At 38.7% G+C, this 22,938-nt stretch overlaps 1 protein-coding gene across 1 annotated transcript in view; it reads right to left on the minus strand.

Annotated features, from left to right (window-relative positions):
- Positions 1–3,560: 3,560 nt before the first annotated feature.
- PIK3CG (phosphatidylinositol-4,5-bisphosphate 3-kinase, catalytic subunit gamma) overlaps positions 3,561–22,938 on the minus strand; it is a 45,166-nt gene continuing 25,788 nt past the window's right edge. The window contains exon 10 of the mRNA XM_011986390.1: positions 3,561–5,852. Within this exon, the coding sequence (XP_011841780.1) occupies positions 5,574–5,852 (279 nt within the window). The 3' untranslated portion in view covers positions 3,561–5,573. The remainder of the gene's footprint in view (positions 5,853–22,938) is intronic.

Here is a 22,938-nt window from a genome sequence, read left to right on the forward strand (position 1 = left end):
AGAAATTCAAATAATAGAAAGTCAAGTTTCCTAAAACTTCCTAAAAAAAATGCGAGGTAAAAAAAAAAAAATCACTATTGGTCAGACACGGTGGCTCATGCCTGTAATCCCAGCACTTTGGGAGGCCGAGGCGGGTGGATCACCTGAGGTCAGGAGTTCAAGACCAGCCTGGCCGATGTGGTAAAACCCCATCTCTACTAAAAATATAGAAACTAACCGAGTGTGGTGGTGGGCACCTGTAATCCCAGCTACTCAGGAGGCTGAGGCAGGATAATTGCTTGAACCCAGGAGATGGAGATTGCAGTGAGCCTACACAGTGCCACTGTATTCCAGCCTCGGCGACAGAGTGAGACTCCATCTCAAAAAAAAAAAATTACTATTAACAGTGTGGTGTAAATACATCCTCCCAGCCTTTTCATGCATATATAAGCCTACATTTTAACTCAAATATAATAGCATAATACAGTCCTGTAACCACCTTTTTCACTCCTCAGTATGTCATAGATCTATCTACGTAGATCTCAATACATTTTGATCTAATTTATCTTTTCAAAGTCTTCATTGTGAGTCCACTGTATGGATGTAATTTCAATATAATTTCAGTCTCCTACTGAAGGACTTTTAGGCTATTTTGAAATTTGGTTATTATAAAGAACGTTGACAACTATTTTTGACCATAAGTCTTCCCACACTTGCACAATAATTTCTGAAGGATAAATTCTTGAATGTGGACTTGCTGGGTCAGAGAATAGGTACCTTGATTTTTATAAGTTTTGTCAAAATGCCATGCATGAATTTACCAAGTTGCACTGCTTTCAACAGTTTGATAGAGTGCCCTTTCTCTAAAATTAGTACCCATTCTGGACTTTACCAATCTTTACTAAGCTGATAGGGAAAAGAGACTTAAATTATTTTAATTTGCATTTGTTTAATCAATCATGACTTGGGGGTCTGCTGTCATAAGTTTATTGGCCACACATATTTCTTTTCCTGTGAATTATTTTCTGATAAGGTATTTATCTTTTACTTATTGAATTATTAGACCTTTCTATATATTAAGAATATTAGCACTTCACATATTTTGCATGCAATCTTTTTGTTAACAGCAGAAAAGAGATTTACTCACATAAACTCTGTGGTCTCCCTACTAAAAAATAAAAGCCTCCACAAAATATTTGGTTATTGACACTATTTTAGTTCCCTAGGGATCCATAAGAAAGTGCCACAAACTGGTGGCTTAAAATAATAGAAACAAATTCTTTCACTTCCAGAGGCTAGAAATCCAAAATCAAAGCACTGGCAGGGCATGCGCCCTTGGAGGCTTCTAGGGGTGGATCCTTCCTTGCATCTTCCAGCTGCTAGTAGCCCCAGGTTGTTCCCTGGCTTGTAGATGCATCTCTGCCTCCCTCACATGGCACTCACCTTGGATGTTACTTGGATTGGGGCCACTGTCATAACTTTGCCTTAACTTGTTTATATCTGTTATGACCTTATTTGGAAACTATGTCCAAGTAAGGTTACATTTCAGGCACCAGGGTTGAGACTTCAACATATCTTTCTGGGGGACAAAGTTCAACCCACAATAAACATGCACCCATTATGAAGTATCAGCTATTGCTAACATATTATAAACATGGTAAGGACCGGGACTAGGTCAATCTTGCTCCATATTTGAATCCCCAGTATGTAGCACAGCGTCTGGTAGGTAGTGGCCCCTCAGTGATTTTTTTTTCTTTTGTGACAGGGTCTTGCTCTGTTGCCCAGGCTGGAGTGCAATGGCATAATCATGCCTCACTCCAACCTTGACCCTCTGGGCTCAAGCAGTCCTCCCACTTCAGCCTCTTGAGTACCTGGGACTACAGGCATGTGCCACTACACCTGGCTAATTTTTGTATTTTTTGTAGAGACAGTGTTTTACCATGTTGTTTCCTAGGCTGGTCTAGAACTCCTGGACTCAAGCGATCCGCCCATCATGGCCTCCCAAAGTGCTGGGATTACAGGCATAAGCTACCATGCCTGGCCAAGGTGTGTGTTTTATGTTCCCCAGATACCTGTCCTGAAATGAATCTTTGAGAATATGCAGACAAGCACCCAAACTAGAACCAAATTTATTGACCAGAATTATTGGGTTGGATGAAACAGAAAATAAACCAACAGACCACTTAAAAATACAAGTTTATTTTCTTTATATTGTTAAGTCTAATTATCAATTTATTTCAAAATCATGAAAAGCAGAGCCTAGCATACCAAATGCTAGATCAGATTTGCTCTGGAAACTTACTTTCTAGATAATTTTTTGGACTTACTTAAAAAATAATTAATTTCCATTAATAGAGCACTAACAGCCTCCAACTTATACTACAGAATTCTTATATGTAATCTTTTTTAAAAAATTAATCACCTGAAAAAGATATATTTACTACAGTTAAGTTTTTAAGTCAAGAGTTTTCTCTGGGAATTGATATATTTTATCTATAACGTCTCCACTTCCCCATACTTTCATCAAAGTATCACTGAAGCAGTCAAAGGCAATCCTTTGGGGGTAGGTCTACAACATCTGCTTAGGTTTATTTCAGTGAACATGGTTCCAGTCTAAGGGCAATGGGCCACTGTTCTAGGTCCTAATGTACAGCCATAGAGATGAGGTATTTCGATTTGAACAGAAGCAACATTTTGACCCAGGCACTGTATTTACTCATGCAGACGTGGTAGACCATGTGTGCTAAACTGAACACCAAAGCCATCATTCAGACGCACACAGTGCTGGTCTCATGGACCCATGCAGTCACACAGAGCCTCATGCTCAGAAGGGCACTGTGCTTGGTGTGACAACTGCTGTTACCATCTTGAATTTCTTAATAATTTTTGAATGATGGGCCTGCATTTTCATTTTTCACTGGGTTCTGCAAATTATGTTGCCAGTCCTAGATAAACATAAAAGTTGCTTTGGCCTGATTCATCTGACTTGTGATCTGTGTTTTCATTTGGCATTGAAGATAGAGCTGTGGGTAGTTCCCAGCAGCAGGATGATTCTAGTTCTAGAACATTTTCAAAGGTATAGAAGTTGTTGGTCATGTAATTCACCGGGAACAGTAAAGGAAGGAAGCCTACAAAGATGATTTTTATTTATGTGTAAGATTATAGAGCTGAAATTATCCTCTTTGGAATATGGAAGAATCAAGACCAACTGTGAGATATATATATATATGTGTGTGTGTGTGTGTGTGTGTGTATATTTATATAGGCATAATGAAAGAACTGGTTCATTTGAAGAGGAAATATGTATGCACATGTGCCAATAAGCTAAATATAAATATATTCCTCTCTAATCTTTTTTTTCATCATCAAGAAATTATTTCAGCAATTCAAATAAAAAGAAGAATCTGTACAAGGTCTGAGCTTGGCTATTGTTTATCAGAATAGTGAAAACATCCTCTTCTGAATTAGAAAGTACTCTTCCTGCCTTTCTTCAAAAGAATAGTAGGGAATAGTTGGTCCAGAAGTGCCGCAAAATGTTTATCCTCCATTTATAGACAGGAATAAACATCTCATTATAGGGCATGGTCCTCCGTACAGGCGGGTAGAGTGTGATTTTAAAAGGACAGACAGGTTGCCAAAGAAGAGGAGTTTTTTTCTAGATACCTGTGAGACGGGAAAAAACTCAAAGGGCAAGGAAGAAGAATCATCTAGACCTTCAAAGGCCACGCAGGGCTTCCAGCTCTGGCTGTGAATTAGAATCACCTAAAGAATCTAGAAAAATATTGATGTCTGGGCCTCATCCCACAGTAATTAAATTACAACCTGGGAATGGAACTCAGTCAAGGGTGTTTTTATTTTTTATTTTTTTTGAGACAGGGTCTCGCTTTGTCATCCAGTCTGGAGTGTAGGGTCATGATCATGACTCTCTGCAGTTTCCACCTCTTGGGCTCAGGCAATCCTCCTGCCTCAGACTCCCGAGTACCTGGGACTACAGGCACACACCACTATACCCAGCTTTTTGTTTGTTTGTTTGTTTAAAGAGATGGGGTCTCACTGTGTTGCCCAGGCTGATAAGGGTGTTTTTAAAAAGTGTCCCTGTGGATTTTTCTTTGCAGCCAGGCTTAGGAACCACTGGGCTTTTGCACACATTAAAAAAAAAAGTCCGGACTACCTCAAAGTCAAACAGGTATCTATTTTTAAAATTAAAAAATTAAGTATATATTTATATCTGATTATATTTAAACATAGACACTGTTAACATAGAGTTTTTTTCTATGTAATGTATTAACTACAGGTAATTACAAAATATTTTATAAATAATTTAATGGTCTCTCTAAGGTTAAACAATACCTCCAATAAATAACAAGATATTTAAGAGATGAAAATATTTTTAAAGTAAGATATCTCAATTATTTTTAGGAAATCTGAAGGATGTGTCAAAGTTTAAAAGTCCTTTAAATGGGAAATGGATAAGACAAGTAGTGTTCTTCCTAACTTGGAATAGTTTTAAGATATCAAATATCTTCTTCCATTAAAAAAAGAAGAAACTGTTCAGGTCAAAGTTTAAAATTAAGGTATTTGGAAACTAATTCATATTTTCTAGAATGCCTCCTTTAATAAGACACTTAAAAAAATCACTAAACATCTTTACAAATAAGTACCTAAGATTCTAATAATTCTTGAGAAATAATTCTTTTTCAACTAATTTTTGAGTTCTAGAGTAAAAGTGTTCTTGAAGATTCCACAAGTCTGTAAAGAGTTGTGGGAGCATCGCAATTGATGAAAAAGGGAGGCAGGGAAAAAGGAAGAGAAGAAATGTCAGGCATAAAAGGGGCCCTGTAGTTTCAACCTGCTGCCATGCAGGAGAAAGCTATACTAATCATACTAGATAACTCACTCTTGTGGACAGAGTTGACACAAAAAGCCTCATCTCTCTTTTTTCATATTCATAACCTGGAACAAGACCAGCAGAGGAAGGTCAAGGCACAGCGGTTCGGATTTCCTCTGTTGTGTTTGTGTGTTTTAGTTGTACGTGATAAAACAACTTAATTGCAAAAGACACTGAAAAGACTAACTCGCTTTCCTTGCTTTTAGCACACCACTAACACCTGCAGACACTAAGGAGCTGTTTGGAACCATCATTTAAGGAATGAGACAAAGCTTACAATGATTACATCTTTTTCTTTAAAGAGCTTGAGGAACACAAAGATAACCAAAATTGAGACTAAACCCAGATGAAAATAGATGTCATCAATTATTCCAAAGAATTTCCAGAAGCACTCAATAGTAAGATAGTCAAAATATCAGGGACAATAAGGAAGTCATTAGTCTGTTTAAACCGAGAGTACACTCCAAAGCCACAGACAAATGAGAAAAAACAAACCTGCAAATAATCCTAGCACTGGACATTGCTTAACCAAACAATCAGCAATGCCAACATCTTTTCTCCAGGGAAGAGTTCAGGTAGGAAAAGAGCTATACTTCTGAAATGCCAGCTTTCACAATGTGTATTGCATTTGAAATCCAAGTTCAATGATTGCTCTGCTAATTTAAACCATAGAACACTAACTTGTTTTTGATTCTAGCCTAAAGTATTAGGCTGAATGTTTTTCTCCTTGTTTGATGCCAAGAACAAGATGTAGAAACCAATTAAACTGCACAGTCCATCCTTTGTCTCTGCACACTTCGATCTGATCAAGAAAATACTTTTTAGCATCCTCCTCATTTTTCCCCACTGTGAGGGCATCCCGGATATATTCAATGTCTTCTTTGCTTGTTAACTGGGGCATTCCGGTCATCAGCATCATGGAGAACAGGATGATCAGTAGGTTTGTGTGATGACGAAGGGCTAGATAAGCCTTAACACAGGTGTCCTGGATAAAGGAGAAGAAAGTGCTGTTACTGTTGTTATGGTAACTAACAAGTAGGCTGAAGATTACAGGGATGTAGTGAAATGTACATAGCATTACCTGTCCATGAAGAGAAACCATCACAAACAAGGTAGGTCCCTGCCTCTGATGAGAAACTGTTTTTATAATCTCTTAAATACTTTCGTGTAGTTGTGTATATCCAGGGCGTGCTCAAGGAAAACTAATTGATACAGACAAGTTTCATCTTATTTCTTACTCTACCTTTTAAATTCGGTCTCTTTCCCAAGAGATTGAGGGTAGAAATTTCTGTAATTTCCGAAGAGCAATGAGTCAGCTTTTGAACATCATAGTGGAATCAATAAACTTTATGTAAGTGTAAATAATGTTTGCCAAGAACTGATGAAATCCATAGAACTAATGGAAATGTGTTTGAGATGTAGTTTTCATCTTTATTTTATACTCTGTTCAAGTCTAAGAAAACAGATGAATTAGCTTTTCACTGTCTGATAATCAAAATTGTTACATGAACTTTGAAATTTTAATACAAATTCTGAACACTGAGTGAGAGAGAGGGCTTTAAAAAATGCCATGGCTGATGGTCATCAAAAAGCTTTGGAGCAGGTGATACAGGTGAGTTCAGTCTGCTTATTAAGCAACAGGTACGATTATGCCATTTAAATTGTTCCAAAGCACAGAAAAATGCAAGTCTCAATTTTACAACAGGAGAATAACCCAACCTTAATACCATAACTTGACAAAGATAGTATACTAAAGAAAACTAAAGTTAGTGATTATATATATAAATATTTCAAATAATATTGAGTATAATGTTAAAAGATTAATACACCATAGCCAAATAAGGTTTATTCTAAAGCTGAAGGATTAATTCACCATAAGGTACTATGTTAACATCTATTTTTGATTTAAAAATATATGATATCATATGTCATTAAAATATAACAATGTGAAGAATTATTTGAAATTATAAAAATAATTCTAAATAATGAAATACCAGAAAAAGAAGGATAAAATCAGAAAAGTGGGCCGGGCGCAGTGGCTCACGCCTGTAATCCCAGCACTTTGGGAGGCCAAGGCGGGTGGATCATTTGAGGTCAAGAGTTCAAGACCAGCCTGGCCAACATGGTGAAACCCTGTCTCTACTAAAAATACAAAAAAATTAGCAGGGCGTGGTGGCAAGTGTCTGTAATCTCAGTTACTTGGGAGGCTGAGGCAAGAGAATTGCTTGAACCCAGGAGGTAGAGGTTGCAGTGAGCTGAGATCACACCACTGCACTCCAAACTGGGCAACAGAGCAAGACTCTGTCTCTAAATAAATAAATAAAATAAAATAAAATCAGAAAAGTGAAGGTAAACTTATTATTTACAAATGACCTAATTGTCTTGTAACACTGAAGGAAAAAAATAAAATATTACTGTAACTAGTTTTTAATAAACTAACTTTTTATAAAAATTAATAAATAGAATGCTGTAAATAGGATCCACAAGTTGGAAAGTAAAATGCAAAAACAGATGCTATAATCAATGGTAACAATAGCATGATTCCTAGGACTAACACATAAAACATGTAGAACCTATGTTTTTATAATTTTTATAATTTGTAATTTTTATACTCTTAACAAATTATAAAACTTTAATCTCTGAAGAGCAATGAGTCAGTTTTTGAACATCCCTCAGTGATGAGACTGCTTATAATGATATAAATTATTCTTAATCTATAAACATAAAATTTCAATACAAATTCTTATTGGGTGTTTAAACTCAGATATGGTTTAAAGTTCATCTGAAATAATTAAGGCCTGAGAGAACATTTTGAAAAAGTATAATAATGAAAAGTAGTACTTGCCAAACCAGATATTAAGCCATTTTATAAAACTACATTATTAAAAACAGTGTGAACCAGTATCTATTTTTCTCCCAAAAAGACAAGAAATTTTGTGGAACAGAAGGGAAAGTTCAGAGACATACTTAAATACATAAATATGATATATAATACAGGTGACTTTTCAAATTAGTGGGGAAAAGATCTATTATTTGATAAATGGGACCAGGACAAGTAGCTCATCATTTGGGGGAGAAAATAAAATTCTACTCCATGTGATATACCAAAAATAAATTCCAGATGAATTAAATGTAGAAAGGGAAAATATTTAAATATTCATGGAGTGGGAAAGGACTTTATGAAGATGACTTCCATGGTGGACTTTATGAGGAAAAGATGGTGAGGCTACAGGAACTTAAAACTTTTGAGAGAAAAAAAGCCATACATAATATTAAAAGAGGCTTAATGACAAAAGAAAATGTATTTGCAACATGACAGATCACTCTTTCAACCCCAGCCCCCTAATAGTTCTTAAAAATCAATAAGAAAGAGATAGTTGGCTAGAAATACAGGCCAAAAACAACAAAACTTCACACTGTAAGATATAAAAACGGATAAACCTATGAAAAAATACGCAACTTCATTAATACTCAAAAAAATGTAACTTAAAATGAGATGTAAAATTTACCTACAAACTGGACTTTTTTTTTTTTTAGTCTTTTAAGGACAATATCCAATGTACACATTTTATAAACTGATGGTAGATAGGAATACATATAATGTTACCAGTAGATAATTTGATTAACATGCGTCAAAAGTTTTAAAGTGCTTATAAATGTTATATAAGTTAATTGTGATGGTTGTTACATGACTGATGCATTGGTCAAAAGTCATAGAACCGTACACCTAGAAAGGGTGATTTTACACCTCCAGCAAGCTGCAGTTGACCCAAGGAGAGGAGGCCAGTCTGTCTCCTGTGCGTCCCACACATCCCCCACACTGCTTGACAAAAGACAGGAAACCCCTGGCTTGGGCCAATAGCACAGACTCTCCATCCTGGGCTGATTGCACTGAGCCACTGCTGATCTGCATCTCTCTGGGAGTTCCCAGGTGACAAGCAAATGACCCTTGGCCACAACCACTACCACAGTCCCTTCCTCTGCTGCCTCCAAGTTGGGGAAGGAACATAAACACTGAGATTACCTGAGAGCTGCAGTGGGCATCCGAGGAGTGCCAAGTCATGATCTACAGCCAGCACTCAAGGGGGAGAGAAACCCACACTTTCAGAGCAGTGACAGGGAACATGGCTGCAACTGTGAGGTAACCTGGGGGAGCCAAACAGCCAAGCAAGAGTCTACCAACTGACCAATAAGCCTAAGTGCCACCTGCTGGATCACACCCCAAAGCTTCAACACCAAAAATACCTCACTAACATACCTCCCTCTGAAACCAGGGATAAGAAGTCAGCTTCAAATAAAGACCCTGCACAAAGCCTCGGCCTGGTGAAAACATCCAGAAAATAATTCTATTGCCTGTACTCAATCTACAACTGTGGTTAAAGGAGCACCCACATGCAGAGATGAGAAAGGACCAACAAAAGAACTCTCGTGACTCAAATGGCCAAATTGTCATATGTCCTACAAGCAACCACACCAGTTCTCCAACAAGAGTTCCTAACCAGGCTGAACTGGCTAGAATGACAGACACAGAATTCAGAATATGGACAGGAACAAAGATCATCAAGATTCAGGAGGATGGAAAAACCCAATCCAAGGAAAGTAAGAATCACAATAAAGTGATGCAGGAACTGAAGAATGAAATAGCTGGTATAAAAATTAATCTAATGGGTCTGACAGAGCTGAACAACACAATATAAGAATTTCACAATGCAATCACAGGTATTAATAGCAGAATAAGCCAAGCTGAGAAAAGAATCTCAGAACCTGAAGACTGGTTCTCTGAAATAAGACAGTCAGACAAAAATAACGAAAAGAGAATAAAAAGAAATGAAAAAAAAAAAAACCCCAAATCTCTGAGAAGTATGGGATTATGTAAAAAGTGCAAATCTACAGATCACTGGCATCCCTAAAATGGAGGAGGATAAAGCAAACAACTTGGAAACACATTTCAGGATATCGTCCATGAAAACTTCCCCAAGCTTGCTAAAGAGGCTTACAGTCAAATTTGGGAAATACAGAGAACTTCGAGATTCTACACAAGAAGATCATCCCCAAGATACGTAATCATCAGATTTTCCAAGGTTGAAATGAAGGAAAGAATGTTAAAGGCAGCTAGAGAGAAAGGGTGGGTAACCTACAAGGGAACTCCATCAGGCTAACAGTGGACCTCTCCACTGAAACCCTACAAGCCAGAAGAGATTTGGAACCTATATTCAACATTCTTAAATAAAAAATCTTCAGCCAAGAATTTCATATCCAGCCAAACTAAGCTTCCTAAGTGAAGGAGACATAAGATCCTTTTCAGATAAGCAAATGTTGAGGGAATTCATTCCCACCAGACCTGCCTTACAAGAGACCCTGAAAGGAGCACTAAATATAGAAAGGAAAAACTGCTATCAGCTAATACAAAAACATGCTTAAACACAAAGACCAGTGTCATTATAAAGCACCCACCCAAGCCAACATAATAACCAGCTAAGAGCACAACGGCAGGATCAAATCCATACATATCAATACTGACCTTGAATGTAATGGGCTAAATGCCCCACTTAAAAGACAGAGTGGCAAGTTGGATAAAAAAGCAAGACCCAATAGTAACGCTGTCTTCAAGAGACCCATCTCATGTATAATGACACTCATAGGCTCAAAATAAAGGGATGGAGGAAAATATACCAAGCAAATGGAAAACAGAAAAAAAGCAGGGGTTTCTCCTAATTTCAGACAAAACAGATTTCAAACTAACAAAGATCAAAAAAGACAAAGAATGGCATTACATAATGGTAATAGGTTCAATTCAACAAGAAGACTTAACTATCCTTAATATATATATAAAGTACTCTCTCTCTCTATATATATATAAAATCCAAACAAACACAATTAGAAATGAAGAAGGGTATGTTATTACTGACCCTACAGAAATAAAAACAACCATCAGAAACTACTACAAATATGCACACAAACTAGAAAACCTAGAAGAGATGGATACATTTCTGGACACATACACCCTCCCAAGACTGAGTCAGGAAGAAACTGATTCCCTGAACAGACCAATAATGAGCTCCAAAACTGAAACAGTAATAAACAGTCTATCAACCAAAAAAAGCCCAGGACCTGATCAATTCACAGCTGAATTCTACCAGATGTACAAAGAAGAACTGGTACCCTTCCTATATAAGCTATTCCAAAAAATTGAGGAGGGACTCCTCCCCAACTCATTCTATGAGACCAGAATCATCTTGATACTAAAACCTGGCAGAGACATTAAAAAAGAAAACTTCAGGCCAATATCCTTGGTAAACATCAATACAAAAATCTTCAACTAAATACTTGCAAACCGAATCCAGCAGCACATCAAAAAGCTAATCCACCATGATCAAGTAGGCTTCATCCCTGGAATGTAAGGTTGGTTCAACATATGCAAATCAATAAATGTGATTCTCACAAAGAACTAAAGACAAAAACCACATGATTATTTCCATAGATGCAGAAAAGGCTTTCAATAAAATTCAACACCCTTTCATGTTAAAAACTCTCAATAAACTAGGTATTGAAGGAACATATCTCAAAATAATAAGAGCCATTTATGACAAACCCACAGCCAACATTATACTGAATGGGCAAACCTGGAAGCATTCCCCTTGAAAACTGGCACAAGACAAGGAACCCATCTCTCACCACTTCTATTCAACATAGTATTGGAAGTCCTGGCCAGAGAAATCAGGCAAGAGGAAGAAAGAAAGAAAGAACATCTAAATAGGAAGAGAGGAAGTCAAACTATCTTTGTTTGCAGATGACATGATTTTATATCTAGAAAACCCCATAGTCTCTGCCTAAAAGCTCCTCCAGCTGATAAACAACTTCAGCAAAGTTGTAGGATCCAAAATCAGTATACAAAAATCACTAGCATTCCTATACACTAACAATAGCCAAATCAAGAGCCAAATCAGAAAGGCAATCCCATTCACAATTGCCACAAAAAGAATAAAATACTTAGGAATACAGCCAACCAGGGAGGTAAAAGATCTCTATAATGAGAATTATAAAACACTGCTCAAAGAAATCAGAGAAGACACAAACAAATGGAAAAACATACCATGCTCATGGATAGAAACAGTCACTATCATTAAAATGGCTATACTGCCCAAAGGAATTTGATGCTATTCCTATCAAACTACAAATGACATTCTTCACAGAACTAGAAAAAACTATTTTAAAATTCATGTAGAACCAAAAAAGAGCCCAAATAGCCAAGGCAATCCTAAGCAAAAAGAACAAATCTGGAGGCATCATGTTACCTGACTTTAAACTATATTATTACAAGGCTACAGTAACAAAAACAGCGTGGTAATGGTACAAAAACAGGCACAGAGACCGAAGGAGCAGAACAGAGAGCCCAGAAATAAGGCCACACTCTATGACCATCTAATCTTTGACAGAGCTGACAAAAGCAACAAGGAAAAGACTCCCTATTTAATAAATAGTGCTGGGATAAACTGGCTAGCCATATGCAGAAGACTGAAGTTGGACCCCTTCCTTATATCACATACAAACATCAACTCAAGATGGATTAAAGACTTACATGTAAAACCCAAAACTATAAAAACCCTGGAAGACAACCTAGGCAATGCCATCCTGGATGTAGGAATGGGCAAACATTTCATGACAAAGACACCAAAAGTAACTGCAACAAAAGGAAAAATTGACAAGTGGGATCTAATTAAACTTAAGAGCTTCTGCACAGCAAAAGAAATTATCAAGACAATGAACAGACAACCTACAGAATGGGAGAAAATATTTGCAAACTATGCATCTGACAAATGTCTAATATCCAGCATCTATAAAGAACTTAAATTTACAAGAGAAAAACAATCCCATTAAGAAGTAGGCAAATGACTCAAACAGATACTTCTCAAAAGAAGGCATACATGCAGCCAATAAGCATACAAAAAAAGCTTAACATCACTGATCATTAGAGAAATGCAAATCAAAAGCACAATGAGATACCATCTCCCACCACTTAGAATGGCTATATTAAAAAGTAAAAAAAATAACAGATGCTGGCAAGGTTGTGGAGAAAAAGGAACACTTATACACTGTTGGTGGGAGTGTAAATTAGTTCAACCATTGTGGAAAGCAATGTGGCGATTCCTCAAAGAGCTAAAAGCATGACTGCCATTTTGATCCAGCAATCTCATTACTGGGTATATACCCAGAGCAACAGAAATCATTATACCATAAAAACACATGTACAGAAATATTCACTGCAGTACTATTCACAATAGCAAAGACACAGAATCAACCTAAATGCCCACCAATGATAGACTGATTAAAGAAAATGTGGTACATATACACCACGGAATACTATGCAGTCATAAAAAAGAATGAGATCATGTGTTTTGCGGAACATGGATGGAGCTGGGGGCTATTATCTTTAGCAAACTAACGCAGAGACAGAAAACCAAATACTGCATGTTCTCCCTTGTAAGTGGGAGCTAAATGATAAGAACTTATGAACCTAAGGAAGGAAACAACAGACACTGGGATGGATCTACTTGAGGGGAGAGGATGAGAGGAGGGAGAGGAGCAAAAAAGGTAACTATTGGGTACTGGGCTTAACGCCTGGGTGACGAAATGATGTGTACAACAAAACCCCTGTGACATGTGTTTACCTATGTAACAAACCTTCACATGTACCCCAAGCCAAAAAGAAAAGAAAGGGTGATTTTTACTCTATGTAAAACATGCCTCAATAAACTTGGCTTAAAAAATATCTATATCCTTTTACCCAGCAACTTCCATGCTAGGAATCTACCTTTAAAAATACTGAATAATTTTGCAGTGATTTATCTACAAGGATGTTCATTAGAACATGGTTTAATAATGTCCTACAATAGGGGACAGATAAAAAAAGATTCACGAAAAGTACTTAAAATTGCATGTCCTGGAACTACTAGAAAGATACTGTGGAAGGATATTTAATAAACATGTAAAAGTGTTTAAGAAGTAGGTATAAAACAACGCATCCCATTTTAGTAAGTTAACACAAAATATTTATATAGAAAAAAGAATATAAATTTATAGGACAAAATACTAATAGTTTTCTTTTGCCTTTAGCTGATATTGTCTGTGACATTTGTATGTGGCAGAGTGACTGCAATGATAATTGAGGTCAGGCTTATGTCATTCTGTATGTCAAGGCTGGGCAGAGTACACATCATCTTATGCAATACAAAACCCATGGACTATTCTGGCATTTTCCAAGTGAGATAATATACATAAAGTGCCCAGCATGGAGGCCAGCACATAGTGAGAGCTCAATAAACGTCGTCCTCTCCCTTGCCTACCATCCCCTCTGCATTTCCTCCCTGTTCACCAAGAAGTGGGACACTTGTGTGGGCTGTTGCGGCTGCTGCCCAGCCATCACTTGTCCCCTGGAAGTGGCCCCAGTGCATTAGTGCTCTTGCATTCTTAATGACTCCACTTATGTCCGGAAATTATTTTCTTTTGCTCATCTGTAGGACCCACTGAGGTCTCTCTCATTTCTTCGTAATTACACAGGCTAAGTGCAGACTTCACCCCAGGCAACAGCCTCATTAATTTGCCAACTTGCACAATTTTCACAAGGACATAGATGGGGACGCCTTTCGGTTTTGAATTAGAGTACATTCTGATTTTTAATTATTTTCTATCCTTCTATACACTAGGGGATCCACACAAATCCCCTGCTGTGTGAGCCCACTGTGTGGTCAAACTCTTTTTAATAGAAAATTTTCGAGGAGGGAAATTAACCTAAGGCCAAGTTATTATAAAACCAATCCACTGGTGCTCAGTAAATACTTGTTAAGCAGTGACGCAGGAATTCACCTATCCCTGCTGCACCCAAGGAGAGGCGTTAAAGGAGAGAACTGCCCTGCTTTTCTCGAAGGCTTTCACTCATATAAAGAATTTCTGTTGATTCTAATTTATTCAGATAGTTCTAATTTTCACACACAAGGATCTCTTCTATGAGAAAGAAATTTCTTCCCCAGTTTAACTGCATGTCCCATGCTTGTCAAACACAGTGTCCAGATTCTGACTGGCTGTACACACTTAGAGACTTGGTGCAGCTTTAATCACCCTTTGCCGAAAGGCAGTGTATTGTGGTGGTTAACAACACAGATTCACATCAGGCTGAATGAATTCTAATTTTGGCTTTATTACTGGTTAACTATATCACTGGAGAAGTCACTTAACCTCTTTTAAATATAGATTAAGAATAATAAGAATGATACCCATTTCATATTGTTGTGGTGAGACTTAAGTGCTACATAAGTAGTTGGCTATGATTACTAATCAATACCACGAGGAGCTGCATTATTGAATACACACTCTGTTCAATGCTAAGGGGCTCACTGTCCCTCTAGACCACCTGCCCACAAGGTCTCTTAGTAAAGGCCTAGTGGGTGAGGTAGGTTGGAGTCGGGGCTAAGCCTCACTCCAACCAGTGTCAACGGGAGGCTGTCATGGCGCTAGCCCACTGAGGTGGGCAGGATGGAAGCATACAGCAACACTGGCTTCCTGCAGGTGGTTCTCTCACCTTGGGGGGCACAGCTGAGCACCTGCCCTGCCCACTCAGCCCAAGAAGTTTCATTTCTGCCCTTTGGACTCAGCCACAGGGTCTGTGGGAGTGTTCTGATACTACCTTGGCCTAGAGGCCTGTGGTTTCAGGGACTATGAGGATGTGGCCTGGGGAGCTCAGGGGAAAACACAGAACACAGAAGTTACTGGCTGTAATTTTCCCTTCTGCCAGGGCTGCCTCTCCTTGACCTCAAACATCCTCATTCTCTCCTTTTCAACTGACTGTTGAAGGATTTGTATTATTGAGAGAAGAGTAAGGGAAAAATCTGACTTCGGTGACTTGGTTTAATGCACTTGTTAATGAGCACAAATGTGGGGAACATTACATTATTATTAATGCCATTAGCTAGAACATTCTCCATTAGTAGCTAATAAATAGATTGAGCCTACGTAGTACATCTGCTCTCAATTTCACTGTTGATTCAAATGCCTTAATTATAGCATCTAGGACTAACAGAAAGAATTGTTGTTACAAAGCTACCGCCCTCAGAAGTCTTGGGAACAAAGGAATTCATTATCATTTCAGAGCCCAAACTTTTACTTGATTTGCTAACTGCCCCAACTATCAGTTCACTAAACTGAAAACAAACTACTTTTATATACAGCCTACTAATTTAACCACTGATGAGCTGTGGCTGCTACAGACTGTCTGAGGTCACATGAAATACTTTTCTTAAGATCAAAATCCTCCATTTTCATCTAGAAATGAAGTGGAACCTCCACTGACTTTTCCTAAATGGTAATGTTGCCTCTGTATGCTAGAGGAAGGAGACAATGGATAAAAATCATTTCAGTCAAAGGCAGAGGATTTTATTTTATTTTTTAAATAAAAATCAAGGCATTGGCTAGTCAGCCTCTAGGAATTATTTTCGCAAAACAGAGAAGGTCACTGATTATTAGACCTAATAGTGCACGAGAGCACACTTTCTGGTAAATCCAAAAGAGGAGTGTGTCTGGTACTTGGCCATGCATTTGATGAGTTTGAATTAGGATTCTTATCTATAATTACTTGAAAAATGATTCTCAGACTAGCTCTGTTTACCAGGGGAAGGGCTGTACTGCCATCTTCTCGAATATTTAGCTAGAAGCACATTAGAAACCTAAATGCTACAATAAGCTATTCTACTTTAGTCAATATTCTGAACAGCGTGCACATAGGAGTGAGTGTGTATGTGTGTGTGTGTGTGTGCGCGTGTGTGATTTATCTTTCAGCCTTGTTCCGAAAAGGATTTAAGGTGGACTATTTGGAGATACAAAAGTCAAAATAACATTAGTTAGAAGTGGGTGAAAAAAGGAAAGGAAACAATCCACAATGGGTTGGGGAAGGAGGCTAATTTAAAACTGTACATCACAAGTCCTATATACAGTCATGTACTGCGTAACAATGTTTTGGTCAACCATGGACTGCATATATCATAGTTGTTTCATAAGATTATAATTCCATATTTTTACTGTAACTTTTCTGTTCAGATGTGTTTAGATACACAAGTGCATAACATTGTGTCACAACTGCCTACAGTATTCAGTAAGTAACATGCTGTAAAGGTTTGAAGGCTGGGAGCAATGGGCTATATTATATAGCCTAGGTGTGTAGTCGATTCGTGTAAGTTAACTCTATGATGTTTGCACAATGATGAAATTGCCTAATGATGCATTTCTCTGTATGTATCCCCATTGTTAAGCAATGCATGACAGTACTTGCTACAGGAAGTCTTCAAATATATCTCTAGCTAAAAGGACACTAATCTGTTACTCTAGTCAATGTTCAGAAAATTTAAAAGAAAACATCTCTATTTAGGAGAAGCACAGCGTTTCTAGAAACTAAGACCAACAGAAATTTCACCAGAAGATCTTTATAGAGAGAGTATGTTTTGTAATATGCTAAACAATGTCCTTGACAATATTCTATGTTAAACAAAATGTTCTAAAATAAACTAAATTTGAGAGAATGATTTCAGTCAAAAGGTTATTATCTTTCCAGTTTTGGACTTGCATCTTTTCCAGAATAGTAATTTAAATTTGACAAGCTTAATAAAGTCCTAAATTTGACAACTCCCATAAGTCTGCATTATGGGGGAGATACCACACCAACATATTCAAACTCCTACAAATGGCTGATATCAGACCCTTCTTTGAGAATATGTTCCAATGCATAACACGGAGAGATAGTGAGTACTGAAAGTCTTCATAATGAGACAGGAGGCTGAGCCTGGCCTAGTCAGTGGGTTGGGGTGCAGATCCCAAGACGGAATCCTTTATCAGCTCAGTACATTATGGGTGACAGATAAACTGGTCATCTCCCACTTGACCCATAATAGACCTTAATTATGGTTATTTGTGATTAATCCAAATGGCTTCTTTGCTTTGCTCTACCCTCCACCCCTTTAATCCAGCCTATGTACTGCTTCAAGGTGGACCCAAATTTCCTTTTTTGACTCAAATTCTACTACACACTTCCAGAAATATCCACTTTCTATCCACACCAGGTAAATATACTTCTTGTTCCTAAATACTGATTGTGTGTACTTTTCTAACTTCATGCACTTGCTTGTGCTGTTCTTTCTGTCTGGATGTTCCCTCCCTTCCCTGTATCTGCCTGGAAAAATGAAACTGAATTTATTCCTTAAGGCCTGAGAAAAATACACGCTTCTCTGAATAGACTTTTTCTATCCTCTAGGGCAGGATTAATTGCTCCCTCTGCAAACCACTGTGGACACTGTTAGCACAAAGTATTCCTTGGCACGAAGTTGTGTAAGTAGCTCTCTTGCCATGTTCTGGGGCCATGCTCTGTTGTCTCACCTGTGCCCAGTGCAGTGTCTGACACACTACAGATAATCTGAATATATATGATGGGTGAATGCTTAATGTACAGAAGCCACGTTCAATATTGGACATAATTCACTACTTTAAAATCAGGATGCATTAGGGAACGATCGTATTTGAAAGGGACCAAACTGGGAAAATATCTTGCCTTGCCAAAGGCGGTACCTGACCCTTCTTTATGCCTCTCACGGTGCCTAAAATGTAGTACGTATTTAGTCAGTGTGCGTTGAATTAGTGTCTTACTTTGGGTATGGTGAATAAGGCCTGGTAACTACAACAGGCTAGAGCAGGAGGCTGAGAAAATCCAGCCTAGCAGGTTATAGGTGTAGACAAGGATGAGGGCTACCACACAAAGGAAGGGGAGGTAGAGAATAGTGATCGGAAATGATGCTGAGGTGGCTGCAGTCCTTGGAAGAATGTCAGATCACAAGGTCTCTGTGGTCCCTGTGGCTGGGCTTGGGAGAATACTCGAGTCTCCAGCAAGAAAAATGACAGAAGGGATTAGGGCCCTAGTTCTAGCAGCTGGGTAACAAACAGAGGCACCTCTGGTGGAGAAACTGAAACAGAAGCAGTTAAAACAATGTGGGACCCAAGAGTAGAGCTCGACCACAGAAGAGAGGGACTGTGGTTGAATAAAGGTTCTTAAACACCTCCTGAGTCAGGACCCTGCATAGAGACTGGGCATGTGGCTAAGCCTCCAGGTTGGAGGCTTGGGTATACCCTGGCATGGGGATGAGACTGCGGAACTGGAAACAGGGCAGGTCTGATGAAACTGACAAGAAAATTTCCACATTCATCCTAGATTAAAATAACACAATGAATGGGCTCCAGACTTCTTTCCTATAAAATGCTTCTTAAGAGTGACATCTAGGGGCAAGTGCCTTTTAAAGACATTCCTCAAATGACCTGCTTTGCATAGATTTGTCTGTGGATGTGTTATTTGGCTCCCCTGATGACTTCAGATTTGCTTGGTGGCTACTGTGTGCACAACATTCCAAAATGCTTGTTTATAAAAGAACAAGTTGTTCCTGCCCTTTAACCACTGTCCTGTATTGAATGTACACTGTGTGTATATACTCCATGCTCTGTTCTCTTGGCAAAAGGTACAGCTCTGAGTGGAAAGGAATATGTAAGATTCATGTCAATAAAGAAATCTCTACAAAAATGTGAATATGTACCATATTACACTCACATATTTGTATTATTTAATGAAACATTAGATTTCACAGTCTGATTTATTTCCTCATCTAAAGTATGCATGTTTAATCTGCCTCCTGAAGGCTTATTACCTTCCACGTGACGGTGGTCTGTCAATCTGGGCCTGAGTTACTGTGAAACTCACGGAATACAATGTATGATATGGAAGGAAGACACCCCAGAGGTCATCCAGTTTTATCTAGCTCCTCCCCTGCGAGGTGCTGTCCCTCCACTACTCCACTCAGCAAACACCTACCGACTGCTTACTGTGGCTCAGCCCCTTATGAGGGACACAGGACACATGTGGCCCTGCTGCACAGAGCTCACAGTTGGGAGAGGGAAAGACCAAAAGCAAATCAGTACAAATAACTGTATTTTGTGATATATGCAACGAAGGACCTGGCAGGGGACTGTGGCAAAGGGTAACAGGAGGGAACCTGATTTAAAACACTGCTCTGCAGAATGACATTTATGCTGAGACCACAGGGTAGCACAGAGCATTCGGGGAAGAAGGCAGTGGGTAGCCGGGATGGGGGAAGATGTGCAGGAAGGCCACAGTGATAAGGGAGCAGATGAGGGGAACAGTGTGGCGTAAGGCTGAAGGGGCAGGGGCTTCCTCACACAGGGCCTAGTAGGTCGAGCCTGGATATTTAGATTTTATTCAAAATGACAAACTACCATCTCATGGATGTTAATCAGCCTTACTCAGTTTGGAGAGATGAACATAGCTATTTCTTAAGTTTAGTTTTTAAGCAAATTCTGATTAATTTAGAATTTTCTAAAAAGACCAAACAGTTAATTGAATGAAGGAGAAACTTTAACATGTTGACAGTATTCTCTTTGGAAAGCAGGATAATGGATTTTTATATCTTTTGGTATTTTCAATATTTTGCTGGCTCTTGATTTTAATAAACAACATTTACTAGTTTTAAAATGTTAAAAAACAACACATTCGGGGCCGGGCGCGGTGGCTCACGCCTGTAATCCCAGCACTTTGGGAGGCCGAGGCGGGCGGATCATGAGGTCAGGAGATTGAGACCATCCTGGCTAACACGGTGGGACCCTGTCTCTACTAAAAATACAAAACATTAGCCGGGCATGGTGGCGGGCACCTGTAGTCCCAGCTACTCAGGAGGCTGAGGCAGGAGAATGTGTGAACCCAGGAGGCGGAGCTTGCAGTGAGCCGAGATTGTGCCACTGCATTCCAGCCTGGGCAACAAAGCGAGACTCCGTCTCAAAACAACAACAACAACAACAATAACAAAACAAAACAACACATTCTGACATTTAAAAAACTTACAAGCCAAATTTCATTTGCCAATGATATGAATATATTTGCGTATTATATATATTCTATAACTGTTCAGTGAAATTTAAAATAATGTGGTCTAGAATAAATTACCAATGAGTAGAAGCATTGTTTTCTTTTTTATTCCTCCCATAAGGGAGATTTTCCTATGGAGAATTTATCGAAATCGTCATCATTGAAATGTTTTGTTTAGCACCTGTGTGTAGGATGCTGCTCCAAAAGCCAACAGATACTCCTGGGATCAAATGCTGGGCCTTGGTTTTGTGTTTCTCTATCTAATTATAGCTTGTTCCTGAACTCTCCCCTATTCTAGTAGTAACTGTGGCTATGGTCCTAGGCTAAAGTAGCTTCCTTGGGAAGCAGAGAGGTGGGATGCAGTAGAGCTTCTTTCAGCTCCTGTTACTTCCATGCTCAGGCCACCAGTTAGGTATGTTTTTCTTTGTCTTTGTGGACCAGGCTCACTTCACCCTTAACAAAAAAGTGGGTCAATTTTTCTCCATTGTTCCTAACACGTTATTCAAATATGCAGCATGTATTAGTTAACCTTATCAATTCAAAATAAGCAATCCACTGGAAATGAGGACGCCTTTAATTCAAAATGCAAATGTATACAACATTTCCCAGCTTCCCTAAAAATGGCAGCCTTTATTATACAAGATTCTAAGACACTATTTGGAGAGTTTAGAGATGTGGTCCCTGATCTTGAAGAACTTCAATTCTAAAATAGATAAAACCAAGAAACTGAAAATCTTTTCAGAAGGCTTAGCAGTATGTAGAAGAAAAAAAAATTACCATGAGGTCAGAGTCAAATGATGAAAAAATCTGCTGCCCATCGTTGTCATGCTGTAAACTTTGGAAATTCTGCATATATGTAATTTAAAGCTGTGGTATTCAGGTTTTTTCCTGTTGTGAAGTATGAGGGAACATAGGGAGAGAGTGAGCAGAGAGCGGGTGGGGAAGGGGGAAGCAGAGCAGGCTGAGTTGGAACTCCATTTACTCTTCAAGCAGAGCATGCTACTTTGTTTTATATATTACCTGAGATCTCATTTCAAAAATGGTTTCTCAAAAGTTTTCAAAGTTTGAAGACACACCGTGATGACTACAACAATGGTGGCTGGCGTTTATTGATTCTCTGCTGTGATCTAGGTACTGGGCTAAGCATTCTGAATATTTCATTTAAGTAATCCCAAAAAAACCACAGCAAGTAGGTCTTATCATTCCCACTTTAGAGATGAAGAGGCTGATGTTATGAAAGGATGAATAATCATCATAGATGTGGTTATTAAGTAGCAGGTCCAGCATTCAAACTCAAGTTTCTCCACTATAAAGCCCATCCTTTTAACCACCATGTTAAGCCGTATGTGTGCTTAAGGCTCAAAGTGTACAGATTCACAGGCGTTTAACGTGTATGCTTAACATGTATGTTTAACAGTACTCCAAAACACGGATACCACACAAGTACAACAAATGTACAAAAGTGTGTTTTTAGTGGGGCACACTGCCTAAACATTGCTTTAGTAAAAAAGGTATGTCACTTGAGAAACAAGCTTTGGTCACTAAGGATGGAGAAATACTCCAGACTGAGAGGACAGACTGCACAAAGGCTCACTGCAAAGGTTTGTTGCTTTGGGTAGAAGATGCTGATGGGGGAAGCAAGCTCTCCTTGGCTTCCCCATACTGCAAATCTTTTTGTGAAAGAATATTTTGAAACTTAAAAACAGTAACAACCAAAGAAAGAGAAGTACTGCTGGGATATGACAGGGTGACATGGGCACCAGGGGGTCTATGGGAATGTTGTTAGCAACAGGACAAATGTGCAGTCGTTCTAGGAAAAATTACTGGCTAAAAGGAAGAGAACATATATACAAAAAGAAGGAGAGCCGGCTGGGCACGGTGGCTCACGCCTATAATCCCAGCACTTTGGGAGGCCAAGGCGGGCGGATCACAAGGTTAAGAGATTGAGACCATCCTGGCCAATATGATGAAACCCCGTCTCTAGTAAAAATACAAAAATTAGCCGGGCATGGTGGTGCACACTTGTAGTCCCAGCTACTCGGGAGGCTGAGGCAGGAGAATTACTTGAACCTGGGAGGTAGAGGCTGCAGTGAACTGAGATTGTACCACT

This window comes from Mandrillus leucophaeus, unplaced genomic scaffold (genome assembly GCF_000951045.1).
Source record: "Mandrillus leucophaeus isolate KB7577 unplaced genomic scaffold, Mleu.le_1.0 Scaffold298, whole genome shotgun sequence".
Classification (NCBI taxonomy): domain Eukaryota; kingdom Metazoa; phylum Chordata; class Mammalia; order Primates; family Cercopithecidae; genus Mandrillus; species Mandrillus leucophaeus.